The 14,172-nt window shown below is 41.8% G+C and overlaps 1 protein-coding gene across 50 annotated transcripts in view; it reads right to left on the minus strand.

Moving 5' to 3' along the window:
- ZBTB20 (zinc finger and BTB domain containing 20) overlaps positions 1–14,172 on the minus strand; it is an 863,676-nt gene that overhangs the window by 40,611 nt on the left and 808,893 nt on the right. Inside the window, exon 1 of one of the 50 annotated variants that reach the window (XM_070794237.1) lies at positions 11,097–11,293. The exons of the other annotated variants lie outside the window; for them this stretch is intronic. Within the exon in view, the coding sequence (XP_070650338.1) occupies positions 11,097–11,127 (31 nt within the window). The 5' untranslated portion in view covers positions 11,128–11,293. Of the gene's footprint in view, positions 1–11,096; positions 11,294–14,172 lie in introns of those variants that run through there. 50 annotated transcript variants of the gene reach the window in all.

A 14,172-nucleotide genomic window follows, 5' to 3' on the forward strand; every position in this document is an offset into this window, starting at 1 on the left:
AGGCACACACACACAAACACATACAAACTCATGAAAAAAAGTTCAAACTGCTTGTTGGGCTGATCCACTCAAGTCTAAATAATCAGGTAAATCTACAGCAATAATAACAAAAAATTGTCTGCTAAATAATCCGAGTTATGATTTTTTCAGTAATGCTGTTGCCAACTTCATTAAAAACCACAGAGACAAAACCTGCACACATATACAGCCTGACCTGACCAACCTAGTTGGATTTTTGCAGACACAATTTTTAAAGATCTCTGAGTGCACTGGTCCTGTACCACAGTGAGCAGCCGTGAAAGGCTGAATCGGTTTTTGCTGATATGTGTACAGATGCGACGGGGGACCCTGCCGGTCCATTCAAGCATGCCTCGGCCCTCCAGCACACAATGCTGAAGCAAGTCCTTTCCCAGGCTTTCTTTCATTTTCAACACTAATACAGTGGGAAAGAGTTTCTGCCACAGCAAGGCGATGTCCAGGCTTTTGTGAAACAGGTCCTTTTCATCCAGTGGGCATTAATGTATAGATTCCAACGGAATAAATCTGAAATACTCTACTGTAGAAGATTTGTTCCCCATTGAAAACAAATCTTGATTAGATGGTTATTCAGAGACTGTATAGGAAGGAATGGTGTGAAAATGCTAACTCCATTCTTTCTTAGATTGGCAGTGAATAGGCATTTGGGCTATTCAAAAAAAAAAAAAAAAACACCAACCTTCGACTCTACAAAACCATACAACTTTACAAAGATTTTGTGCATCTGGGGACGCCACGATACACTTCCTCCCCCCATTCCCTCCAAAAATCCCCCATGGTGGTGTGAACATAGAACTGATGGGGTAAAATGAAAAAAAAAAAAAAAAACTGACAAAAATAGTTCTCTGCGTGTTTTAAAATAGTAACCCATCTTCTTTCCACTAGAGTAAAAAATATAGAGTCAGCCTGTGGTGGCATTCACTGGAACACGCAAGGAATTCTATTCCTGAATGTGATCGTGTACTCTAAGTGATGGTGTTCTGCGGGTGAGCACAGTATGGATGAGGCGAGGCAGGAGTGAACACCGGAGGGGGATTCTGCTTGTGGTGAAATAGCTGATGGAGGGCTTGGCTGTCTATGTTGTAGGAACCCAGTTCCTGCCTGTCCCTGAAACGGCGGGTGTCCAGGGATAGGACTAAGCACTAGAATAAAAAAGCTGCCTGTGCACAAGGGAAAAGGAATGAGAAAAGGAAACAGCAGGCAATACAATCTCTTTTAATTAGGTGTGAAATCCAGTCCTTTCTCAGTCCAGATATATAAAATGAGACTAGTGCAAGGGCGAGATGCTGTAGAGAGAGATGGGAATTGGAAGACTCTGTGGCTGGGAAAGAAACACGAGCTCTCAAATTAAAACCAAGATGAATTTTGGTTGACAGACTGAAGTCAAATGTCAGGGCCAAAGAGCCCTCGAGTTTTCAATCTGGGCCACCAGGCTCATGTGTGCTAAGTGGGTCAGCACATGAAACAGGGCCAGGTGGCCAGGCCTCCACACCCAGCCTCTTCTCACTCCCTTTCCCAGATTGTGCTCAATCGCACACCCAAGTTGCTCTTTCGTATTATCAGGTGATGAGTGATCATGTTGAACTTTCACATTTTGGTGCTACTTCCCAAGCTGATCCCATTGGGAAGAATCCAGTTTTTACTGGAGAAAGCTGGGATACATGTGCAACTATGGCCCCTTTCTCCCCAAATCTACATCCATTGTCCTGCCAGATGCCTGACCTCAGTCATGTGTGTTTTACCTCTTTGCCTGGGGTGGATGCTTGCGGAGTCTCTGCACCACAGGAGGTTAGAGGTTGCTTGCTCACAGATTCCACCATCTAGAGCAGATGGTCCTGTATGTCCCTCCCCTCTCTATCTCCCTGGCATCTCCACAGGGTGGCTCTGAGGAAATCACTAATGCAAGTGGGAAGCAGTAGGCAGAGAAAGACTTTCTTCTACCCTAGCTCCATCTGTTGTTGTTTAGTGACTAAGTTGTATCTGTCTCTTTTGCTATCCCATGGACTGTAGCCCACCAGGGTCCTCTGTCCATGGGATTTTCCAGGCAAGAACACTGGAGTGGGTTGCCATTTCCTTCCAGGGGATCTTCCTGACCAGGGATCAAACCCATGTCTCCTGCTTGGCAGGCAGGTTCTTTCAGGTTCTTTACCCTGAACCACCTGGAAGCCCCCTGGATCCACACACCTAGCATATCCCTGCTCTCACTGCCTCTGTAGGTGAACTGTGGGAAGGTCATCAGCGTTTGAGAAGCAAATGCCTCATACGCTTACCCATTCCTGGTAAGCAGGGGGTGCTTTGAGCTATCTCCCAATGAGGGTTTTCCCTGTCTTCCAGATTGTCATAGCCTGGATTACAGGAACCATTAGCTATTCCATGTTTTTTTTTTTTTTTTTTTTTTTTTTTAGTGATTGGTAACAGAATTCTTCTCCTAAAACTGAAATAAATTCTTCAGTTTTCAGAAATTTGACTTTCAAACATATTTTCAGTAATTTTATATATATATATATATTTTTAAGTTGCTCAGTCGTGTCCGACTCTTTGCAACCCCATGGACAGTAGCCTGCACCAGGCTCCTCCGTCCATGGGATTTTCTAGGCAAGAGTACCGGAGTGGGTTGCCATTTCCTTCTCTAGGGAATCTTTCCAGCCCAGGGATCGAACCCAGGTCTCCTGCATTGTAGACAAATGCTTTACCATCTGAGCCATATACAACCTGTAAAAGTTGGGAGCACTCTGTATGAAATTTTATAATCACTGCTTATTATTTCATGTCGATGGAAATATTAAAACTACTAATGATATTTTATTTATGATCTCAATATTTTGGTTAGGTATGTTTTGTATTACTTGAATTTTCATTCATATATTAATTCACGCATGTAATGCACTTTCATTCATTCTGGAGCACATTTTAAGTATTTAAAGGTCCTTAAGAAGCATATATATATATATATATACACACACCCAGGTTTCCCAGGTAGTTCAAATGGTAAAGAATCTGCCTGGGATGCAGGAGACCTGGGTTTGATCCCTGGTCAGGAAGATCCCTGGAGAAAGAAATGGCAGCCCACTCCACTATTCTTGCTTGGAGAATTCCATGGACAGAGGAGCCTGGTGGGCTACAGTCCATGGGGTCACATAGAGTTGGACACGACTGAGCAACTAACACTTTCACATATATAATGGAATACTATTCAGCCATAAAAAGAACAATAGTTTGCCATTTGCACAAACACAGATGGACTTGGAGGCCATTATACTAAGTGAAATAAGTCAGACAGAGAAGAATAAATACTGTATGAGTGACTGAGTGATAGTCGCTCAGTCGTGTCTGACTCTCTGCGACCCCATGGACCGTAGCCCATCAGGCTCCTCTGTTCATGGAATTCTCCAGGCAAAAATACTGGAGTGGGTTGCCATTTCCTTCTCCAAAATACTGTATGATATCACTTATATATGGAATATAAAAAATACAACAAACTAGTGAATATAACAGAAAAGAAGCTGACTTGCAGATATAGAGAACAAACTAGTGGTTACCCATGGGGTAGGTGGTATAGGGTGTGAGGAAGTGAGAACTACAAAGTACTGGGTGTAAGACAGGCTCCAGGATGTATCGTACAACGTGGGGGATACAGCTAATATTCTGTAATAACTGTAAATGGAAAGTAAGCTTTAAAAATGCATGTTTGTTGTTTAGTTGCTCAGTCATGTCTGACTCTTTGTGACCCCATGGACTATAGCTCGCCAGGCTCCTCTGTCCACGGGATTTTCCAGACAAGAATAGTGGAGTGGGTCACCAAGTCTTTCCCCATAAACGCTGTATAAAAAATAAAACGTTATTTTAAAATGCATATTTCATATACTTATGTAACTATAAAATCAATGAAGGGACCAGTATCAGCATTACAGTTGTATGAATAAATGTATGAACATAAATGAATAAATGAAAGTTTTGTGATGAATTAACATTACATTTTTACTTGAAAGAGTAAAAATAAAATTAGGCCACACTTTAGCAACTATGTAGGACCTATGGTGCACTCTTCTATGTAAAATTTACCCTCGCCCTCATTCAACTCCTTATTTCACTTCTATTCTGATTTCTTTTTATAGCCATACACAAATATATTTTCCTATTTATTAATGTATTGAATATTTTTTCAAGCCAACTTAAATCCTTTTAGTTATGAGGTGAGTTTATTATCAAACAATTAATCAACAAATAATTGTACATTAACTTTATGGGACCAATTATAAACATAAGTTAACACTTCATTTTGGGGTATTATCAAGCCACATACTTTATGAATTTACATACTTTGAGCATCTGATTCCAGTGGAACAAAAGGCTGAAAGTTCAAATACCTTTACTGTCTTACAGTACAAGTGGCGAAAGCTAAGTTTTAACTCTGTGAACAAAGGCATTGGATAGCTGTAATTCTAGACAACATTCTGAAAGACACCTATGCCCTCATTCTAAAGCTGCAGTGAAACGGCTTCTTCTTGAAGAGGGAGGACCTGCTGGGACTAAGGGAAAAAGTCAATGAAATCTGAGGTTGATGCCTTTAAATCCTCTTATGCTGTAAACCTTTTGAGACACCTTTAGGGGTTTGATCCCCCCCCGCCCCCTGCCTAAAGCTCTTTCCTTACAAATTTAGCTGCTGCCCTATTGTAACCTTTTCCTTTGTTCACGAAATCTGAGGAACGAAAACACAGAGATACTGCATCTGTGGGTGGGATGAAAAAATGAACAAAAGGATCTACTTAAATTCACAAAGTATGCAGTTTGAACTTGGCTTTGACAGAAGGGTCTATATATTCAAATGCATAGTTAGTAAGTCCTTTATTTTGCTTAGGAGGAAACTGTACACTTAAAAAGTGTTTACATAAAAACCAGCATCTTTTTGCTTACTAATCTATTCTCCTTTTGATCTCTTCATCATCATATACTTATTTTTTAGAGGAAAAACAAAATTTTAACTGCAGTGACTTGAGGCACTCCTTTGGAAAATATCATCAACTGGTGATGAAGTATAGTTAGGTAAGAAATTAATTTTTTGACTTTGGGAAAACTTTTATCTGAACTTCGATAAGTGAGAAAACAGAACCCTATAGTGTCATTTTACAAAAGCTTTTCGACTGAAATAATCACAGAGTTCCTCAATTCCCAAAACTTCCTCTGCTGCTCACTGTTCTGAGACTGCTTTCAAAGCAGACATTCAGATTCATGCTCAAATGTTCTCTTTGCTTATATCTCCCTAGAAAAAAATAGGCTACTTTCATTGTGACAACCAGTTTTTAAGCATAGCTCTTTGTTGGCAGGAGATGGATAAACTTTTTCGGTATGGAAAGTGTGGACTAGAGCCATGATAGATTGTTCTACTGAGGAATGAAGGCCTTCTACATGCGGAAGACCAGGATTCAATCCCTGGGTCAGGAAGATCCCTTAGAGAAGGAAATGGCAACCCACTCCAGTGGGATTCTTGTCTGGAGAATCCCATGGACAGAGGAGCCTGATGGGCTACGATCTATGGGGTTGCAAAGAGTTGGATATGACTGACATACAGCATACAGCTTCTCAAAGTAACAAGGAAAAGCCAAGGAAAGAGGTAAATTTGTTTTGCTGGATAACTGATTAAGACAGAACAGAGGTGATTTGATGTGGGCCAGTTTAAGAAAGTAGCAGAAACTACATCTCAACAGCCCACCTAGGGTAATACATTATAGAAACAGGCACAGGATTTCCTTAAGAAAAAATAAGATGTAAGTTCCTTTTTGGCTCATGCTGAGATGAAGAAGAGTCTAAATAAATGTTGTTAGAACTTAAAAACTTGGAAAGCACTGGTAAGTAAGTGAAGTGGAAGGTATAATTTGCAATTATTCTAATTAGGAGTAAGGTCTATATTTTAATCTTATTTTTATTATATTCTTGATTGTATCTTTTATATAATGTTTTATTATATTGTTTACATATTATAGGGTAAAAGATAATAAGCTGTTTAAGAGTCTTCTATTGCTATAGGTAACATTTTAATTATCTTGACTTATTTCACCAATTTGATTTGATCTTATCTTCTTATTTTTCCCCAGATAAAATCTCTGCATTAATTCAAGAAGCTGTGTGTTAGTTGTTCAGTAGAGTCCAATTCTTTATGACCCTGTAGTCTATATGTAGCCTGCCAGGCTCCTCTGTCCATGGGACTCTCCAGGCAAGAATACTGGAGTGGGTTGCCATTCCCTTCTCCAGGGGACCTTCCCAACTCAGGGACCGAACTCGGGTCTCCTGCATTTGCAGATATCTTGATGTAGTACATTCATTTGTCCTGAGTCCTAAGATTATCATGCTTTCTCTACTTAACAAATCTTAGGTACCATTTAAAGAACCCAATTCAAAGTTTTTCTGTTCTGTGGAGCCTTCTTTGATTACTGAACTCCATCCTGAGTTCTTTCTTTTCCTAGTTCCCACTGATAGTGAGGTAAGAAACAAACATTAATTTCTATTTTTTAACGGAACTATAAAACTTTCATAATAATAAGGCAATTAAAAAAGACCAAGTCTTGCCCTCATTTCTGGGCTCCCTTGATAGTTGTGGCTTCTGAGCCCAGCTTCCCCTCAAATGAAGAAGGTGCCAAAGTGTGAGGTACATGACTCCAGTTGGGTTGACTGCTTGGCACACTTTTGGAGGCTGGAAATAAAAAAGCGCTCACTTGGGAGGGACAGTGATGATTTTGGGCTGGGTCCATACTCAGTAGTAAAGACCACTACTACAGCAGTGCTGGGCAGTCAGATGGACCAGTCAATTTGGCAACTTCGTTAGGTAGACAAGGAATATTGATGATGAAGACTATTATAGACTAAGAATCTGACCACTCCTGAGATTTCATGAGTCTTGTACAAGTCTAGAGAGGGGAAGGAAGCCCTGAAACTTGACTAGATTTTTTGCTAACCTTACTGATAGGGACCTTGGTTTAATTTTCTATAGAAAAGTAAGGAAACATTTCTTGTACCTCAATGTTGTAGGATAGATCGGAACTTTCTTATAGTCCTTAACAGTGTGTTGTTGATCATTCTGTCTTCATTTTTCTTCATTTGTGCCTGACTTCTCTCTATGAGAGGGCTTCCCAGATAGCTCAGCTGGTAAAGAATCCACCAGCAATGCAGGAGACTCTGGTTTGATTTCTAGGTCAGGAAGTTCCCCTGGAGAAGGGATCGCTACCCACTCCAGTTTTATTGGGCTCCCCTGGTGGCTCAGATGGTAAAAAATCCACCTGCAATGTGGGAGACCTGGATTCGATCCCTGGCTTGGGAAAATCCCCTGAAGGAGGGTATGGCAAGCCACTCCAGTATTCTTCCCTGGAGAATCCCCATGGACAGAGGAGCCTGGTGGGCTACAGTCCATGCGGTCATAAAGAGTTGGATAACACTGAGTGACTAAGCACATATTATCTCTATAAGAAGGCTCTCAGCTTCCTGGAGGCTGGTACCTTGCCTTGTTATAACTACAGCTTCATCACAGATCATCGAATCCTCACTTTGCCCACCACACTTCTTTCCACTGAGTAGGTCTCATCTAAGCGTTTGTTTGCTCATTTCTCCCCTGCATATCCCAGACATGCTGATGACAACGTATGGGTCCTGAGGATGCTCCTTTTCTCTGAGCTGTGTCTACAGGCTCTAGGCCCAAGGCTATTTTCACCCCTGCAGTTGTGGGCAATGCTGTTCCCCTGTCCTTTACCGCAGCACCCCTTCTCATTGGGGAAGTTCAGTGTTCAGTATGAATTCAAGCTCTAAGGCAAATGGTTTTTTATGTGTTCACTGCATTTCCCAGAATCTGTGCTTCTTCATTTGTGATTTTTGACACGTCATACCATCCGCATTGCTTTGGTTCCATTCCCCGCCAAGAGGCAGCTCACTGGGGCCTCAAGTCATGTCTTCACATGCAGTGGAACTCAAAGCTGAGCCACACTTTGCAACTCAAAATGAGAAGAGATGGCCAATCTGTGAAGTGGTACCAAAGCGATAAGACTGAACTCCCACCACTCTTGCTTAACTTAGGGAAGCTCAACTGCTTGGTAACAGATGTTACAGAGATGATCTATCAATCAGCTTTGACAATGGGTATTTATATTTGCATAAACAGTGTCAGGGATTGTTTAGAATATTTTCACTTGGTGGCCACTGGGTGTCCTCATTTGCAAAGTAAATATGCATCATTTAGTGTGGGTCACCAGAGAGAATAAAAGACACCAGTTTTCTCTTTGGCCTCTTGCATACGAGGTAGAAATTTATTGCTGAACTCATAACCAGGTCACATATTAATACTGTTTAAAAACCTTCAGGTCATACTGTTAAAGTTTATAATCAAAAGTAACTTCTACAGATTCCAGACATGAATTTACAAGGCTGGGCTTCCTTAGCAGGGGGACTGTGATCCAGCTAATAGAATGAACCCTTATTCATTTGAAAATTGGCATGGGATTTTGACTATCTGCCGAGAGAGTCAGGAGAGAGGAGTGGAGAAGGTCTTAATTTATTCTTGAAAGGAAAGAGAACACCAAATATCTCCATGGGATATTTGTTAAATTCTGTTTTTATCTCAAGTTTTCTGAAAACCAATTAAAAATAATAATGAGAAAGATAAAACATGCCCTTTGCTTGGGAAACCTGAAATAATGTGAAAAACAGTAAAATGAGCTGTGCCATATAATGCTTATCAATCATTTCATATTTAGAGACAAAGAATTAAGTTATTCCTTGGTGGACTAGTTATCCCATGTGTAAAAGAGATACTTGTGTTTCACAAGGATGTTGTAGGACAAATAAAATAGAACAGGGTTCCTAAGAAGAGAAACAGCATACAAGATAGATTACGGGCATTACTAATATTCTAATTGTGGTTGAGTCACAGTTGTGTGACTTGTTCCTGATGGCAGACAGGAGTCAAGGCCAGAGCTCACGCAGCAACAAATAAACTGTTTTGGCCACACCAAGGCACTGGGTGTGACATACTGCTGGGCTATTACTTTGTGCTCCCTAAAGTGATTTTTGCATGCTTAGGATTGTCAATGCTTATATTACACACGTCGCTGATGAGATTATTTCCTTGTATGGCCAAAAGGATTTCTATCTCCCCACCTTGCAAATTCTCAAACCGGAGATTCAAAACTACTCCTGACTATAAGAGTACTTGCTTTCAACGAGCTGAACTTTCTCAAAAGCAAAATTAACAGTAATATTTTTTTCACTAGTGTATACCCCAGGTTAATAATTATTCTCTGGCATGTCATTTGAGTATATAAATTAGCAATATGATTCTGTGCCATAGCAATTATTTATACAGATAATATCAGGGAAACTACGAAGATCCACGAGCTAGTCACTGCCTTGCAGAGATGTTCTCTGGTCTTACTTGGCTTTGCTTAACAGCCTTTTTTGTTTTTAAAGGACCACACAGCCATGCCTCGAGTACACCATCTGTAACTCTTAATCAACTGTTTAAATCCGCAACAGGACACAACAGCCAGGTCACTTTCACCCTGAGTTTCTACTAAAGGATCACCATGTATTCAAAGTATAAGGAGAAGTGTCTCATTTCTTCTAATAGCCTTTGATTTCTGTTTCTTTAATTAGTAGATTCGTTTCTGGACTACTGTAACCCTAACACATATCTGCAGAGCCCTCCTGATTGTGTTCTACCCTAAGCTTTTCTCCTTTCAGTCTTCTCAGTCTACTCCTTTCATTTCACTTTGAGCACTTCTCAAGGCTCGGTGACCGAGCACCACACAGCCCAGGTCTTATCTGATATGCCGGCGCCTGGTGTGGTCTAAGACACACTGATGTTTTGTTCTTGAAGGACAGGACTGATGTTCTGAAACCTGGACTCCAACACAAAGGAGATCATTAGCCCACTTTGAGTGTCTCTCTTCTTTCCTCCTGCCTGGCCCCCTCCTACCCTCCCCAATACTTCCTTAGTCTTGTGCGCTGGCAGCAGATGGCAACCATATTCTGAAGCTGAGTCTGTACGAAATCGTGCCATGGAGAACAGAGTGGCTTCAAAGTTAGCTTTCTATTCAAGTGGGATGGCGGAGGCTTCTGGAGGCACGAACTCATCTCTCATTCATATAATCCTCTCTTGCATTCAGCCAGGCATTTGTTTTTTGACACATCTTTCCACTGTCCAGCCAGTGGAGGGAGGGTGGGCAGAGAGTTGGACGGCCCTTTCAGCAGAAGGGCACCAGGATTCTATTCCATGCCAACTGCTTGTTTCCCTGGGCCAGCTCCGTCTGCTGCAGATCACATTACATCCTTCCCCTGAGAGAGGCTCGGGAGCATGGGTGCAGAGTGGATTTCTCAGGAACCGTATCTTTGCTAGACTGACACACACTGTACTCCCTAGGCCAAGCTGAGACCTGGGAAAAGGGTGAGACCAGGACGGGGGTGTGGGGTTGCTGAAAGCTGTGCAGGATGGTACAGTAATGAGAAGTGGGAGTGGGAAAACCTTTCCTTTTTGTTGTTTCAAGGTTTGCTGGAGCTTTTGCCTAATCATCTGTTTGAGCATCTTGAAAATAAGTGTCTATTTTCATGATATCTATCAAAAACAGGCACCAGATTATCCTACAAAGTCAACCTTAACCCTCCCATATTGCTACTCGAATCAAAACATGTAGCAGCCTACATCCAACAGAAAGTGGTTCTGTTTTCCCAGCATAAAAACCAGTGGGTATCTGTGATACACTTTGTTTTGTTGGTCTGCTGAAAGAAAACAACTAGGTGAAAAATCAGTAACTCTACTTTTACAAACGGGAGAAATGCTCGCAAACGCACTCCCACTTTTGCTCAGTTCTCCCTACCACATTCATTCATTCATTTATTTGCTCAATAAAGATTTGCTGAGCTCCTACTACGACCAAGCACTTCTTTGCTAGGTGCTAAGAAATCAGCAATGAACAAGATAGAGTTTCTGCCCTAACAAACTCTTCAACCCAGACAAAATAAAGATTTAATAATTTAACTTTTAGAATATTATTTGAGGACTAGGAATAATTAATTTGTCTTACCTAGTGTTTCTTCTGATTCTTTCTCAAACATGTCTCTCGAAGGTCCACACTCCTTTAACCACGAAGTTCTCTCCTGAAACTCTCTCTATTGTTATATTCATTCCTTTCTTGGATACAATGTTGAGAGTTCAGATTGCAACTGGTATCTTTTTTTTTTTTTTTGGTAGAATTGCAACCCTGAGGATCCAGGATCATTACTTTGCAAGCTACACATGTATTTTCTCTGTAAATATTGTATCATCTAATTTGCATCTTTGGGTTCTGCTGATTAGCCATCAACATGTGATTTAAGGAATACAGCATATGAGATGTACAAATCATGACTCAGTAAGTTATTATTTTAAAACTCTGACTTGGGATTTATACTGACTTGCATACAATCTAGTTAAGCATTTGATCTGCGACTATTACTAAAAGCCTTATAGCTCAAGTTCCATACCCATGTGTCTCTGGAATTCTATACTCAGCAGCAAAAGGGCTCCACAGTTGAGAGAAGCAAATGCTTGAAGTTATCTCCACCCATTACCTCAAACCACGTAGGCACCACGGGACAGGAAAGGCTCACTGGGTACGATGAGCTAACAGGTCTTACTGAATTTCTTAGGATTATGTTTTTTTCCCCAACTGCTGAAAACTGCTTCAGAAAGGAGGAAGGTAAGTGAGCTGAGTGATTAAGGGCAATCCTCCTTGGCACTAAAACACATTTACACTTCTAACTTTACCTCTATTTTGATTTATTTCAAAATACTCTGAAGCCATCAGGCAGACCATCTTTCAAAAAGATAATAGGTGCATTTCTTTAGTTGTAAACGTGTCATTTCAGAAGGGGCCCTCTTCTCTCTCTGACGTGGCAGCACAGCAGTGTGCCCATTCTCAGGACCTGATGCTTTGGCCTCTTTGGGTAATAGGGCTGGGAGATGGAGAGTGAAAAGATGCCTGAGCACAGGAGGGACAGCCATGGGTTCCACAATGCACTCTGAGGACAGACTATACACTCATCCCATCTCCATAATTTGAAAATATCTCACAGATTAGAATATACTTGAGGACAAGAAAGAACAGAGTAGCTTAATACTACACTATAATGTAGATAATTGGCTAAACCTTTCCAAGTCCATAAAAAAAGATTCAGGAACATTTTTTTTAAAACTTTGCTGAGCCAGTTTCCTTATATGTAAAATGGAGTGTTTTGTAAGAATGATAGGTATTTGACACAAAGTAAATGCTTAGTCGTATTAGTTCTCTTCCAATATTTAGAAAACACATGAAAAACAGGGGAATAAAAGCAGGAAAAAAGATGATGGAGAGGCTTCCCTGTCTGCCCAGGCCTGAATCTCAGAAAGGACGAGGAGAAGGGCATGGCCTTTTCCTGAAGTGGAGAGTAGACCCTCCTACAGACCCAGGGCTTCTGTCTCAGTCACTCTCAGCAGGAGGGAGGGATGGAAAACTTGCTACAAGCTTCACTTACGTTGCATCACTTTTAGTCCGTACATTATTGTCATTCTCATCATGCCCTCCAGGACACAGAAACATAGGGAGGTTAAGGAAAGGCACGTAAACTTCTTGTATAGGCTGAAGTCGGCCATGGGGTGAGAGCAACACAGGGTCAAACCCTTAGTCCATCGTCAACATGTTCAGGAAACAGCTTTCGAAGTCTGTCAGCATACCTGCCCGTCCCCTGCGGGCACCCTGAGAACCCACATCCGACTTTCTCCTTTAAATCTTAGTTTCCTTTTAGGGGGCGGGTTTGAGGACACAGGTTCTGACTGGGGTTTGTCTTGGGGAAGTGCCTCTTGCCTTCTTTTAGTTCCCTGACACCAGTCTACGCAAAGTTACACACTGGTGTCCATACTGGCCTGCATCTGTGTGCCTATCTTCTTAGGGAGTTCACAGACTCTGAGACGCAGGCGCAGTCATGGTGCTGGTGGAGTACCTGAGGCCTCCAGGTCAGGAACTCCTCCTCTGGAGGGAAACGGTGCATGCATGCCAAGTCACTTCAGTTGTATCCGACTCTGTGTGACCTCCTGGACCTTAACCTGCCAGGCTCCTCTGTCCATAGGGTTCTCCAGGCAAGAATACTGGAGTAGGTTGCCCATGCCCTCCTCCAGGGGATCTTCCTGATCCAGGGATCCAACCTGTATCTCCTGCATTGCAGGCAGATTCTTTACCACCTGAACCACCAGGGAAGCCGGGAGAGAGAGGTTACCCTCTGCTTAAAGTGAAAGTGAAAGTCGCTCAGTCATGTCCAACTCTTTGCTACCCTATGGATTATACAGTCCATGGAATTCTCCAGGCCTGAACACTGGGGTGGGTAGCTTTTCCCTTCTCCAGGGGATCTCCCCAACCCAGGGATCGAACCCATGTCTCCTACATTGCAGGCAGATTCTTTTTCAGCTGAGCCACAAGGGAAGCCCAAGAACAATGGAGTGGGTACCCAATCTCTTCTCCAGCGGATCTTCCCGACCCAGGAATTGAACCTGGGGTGTCCTGCATTGCAGGCAGATTCTTTACCAACAGAGCTATCAGGGAAGCCCTGCCCTCTGCTTAAAGCCTCAGCCCCTTGTCACTACTGGAGGACATCAAGGCTGCGGAGGAATGCTGCTCGGCCTGTCAGCCCAGGTGTCTGAGGCTGCTTCAATTACCCCTCTGGAACCTGAAGTCAGGAATAAAATGGAATAGGCTAGATTTAGGGATTTTTTTCCTTCAAATTAGAAAAAAAAAAACAACAAAAACCCAGGCCTGAGTGGGGTTTTTCCTATGATATTTCCCTGAAAAAAAAAAAAGATAGACTTCCTCTTCCATGGGGTTAAGTTCTCAGAGTTGAAGTTCAGAATTTGCAAGTGCATTTTCCGTAAGATGTGGGATTACACTCTGTAGCTCAAATTTATATACACTTTCCTTTCATTATCGCCTTTATATCCAAGTACCAGTTGAGATATGAGGCAAAGAGACAATAAGTGATTATACAGGAAAGGAAATGATTACGGCAGAAAACTGAATGGCAAAGTTAATTTAGTCACCACTTCTTGAAATTCTTTATGTGATATTCTACGTGCCACACCAAGCTTTCCTAAAA

The sequence above is a fragment of the Bos indicus genome, chromosome 1 (genome assembly GCF_029378745.1).
Source record: "Bos indicus isolate NIAB-ARS_2022 breed Sahiwal x Tharparkar chromosome 1, NIAB-ARS_B.indTharparkar_mat_pri_1.0, whole genome shotgun sequence".
Taxonomy (NCBI): domain Eukaryota; kingdom Metazoa; phylum Chordata; class Mammalia; order Artiodactyla; family Bovidae; genus Bos; species Bos indicus.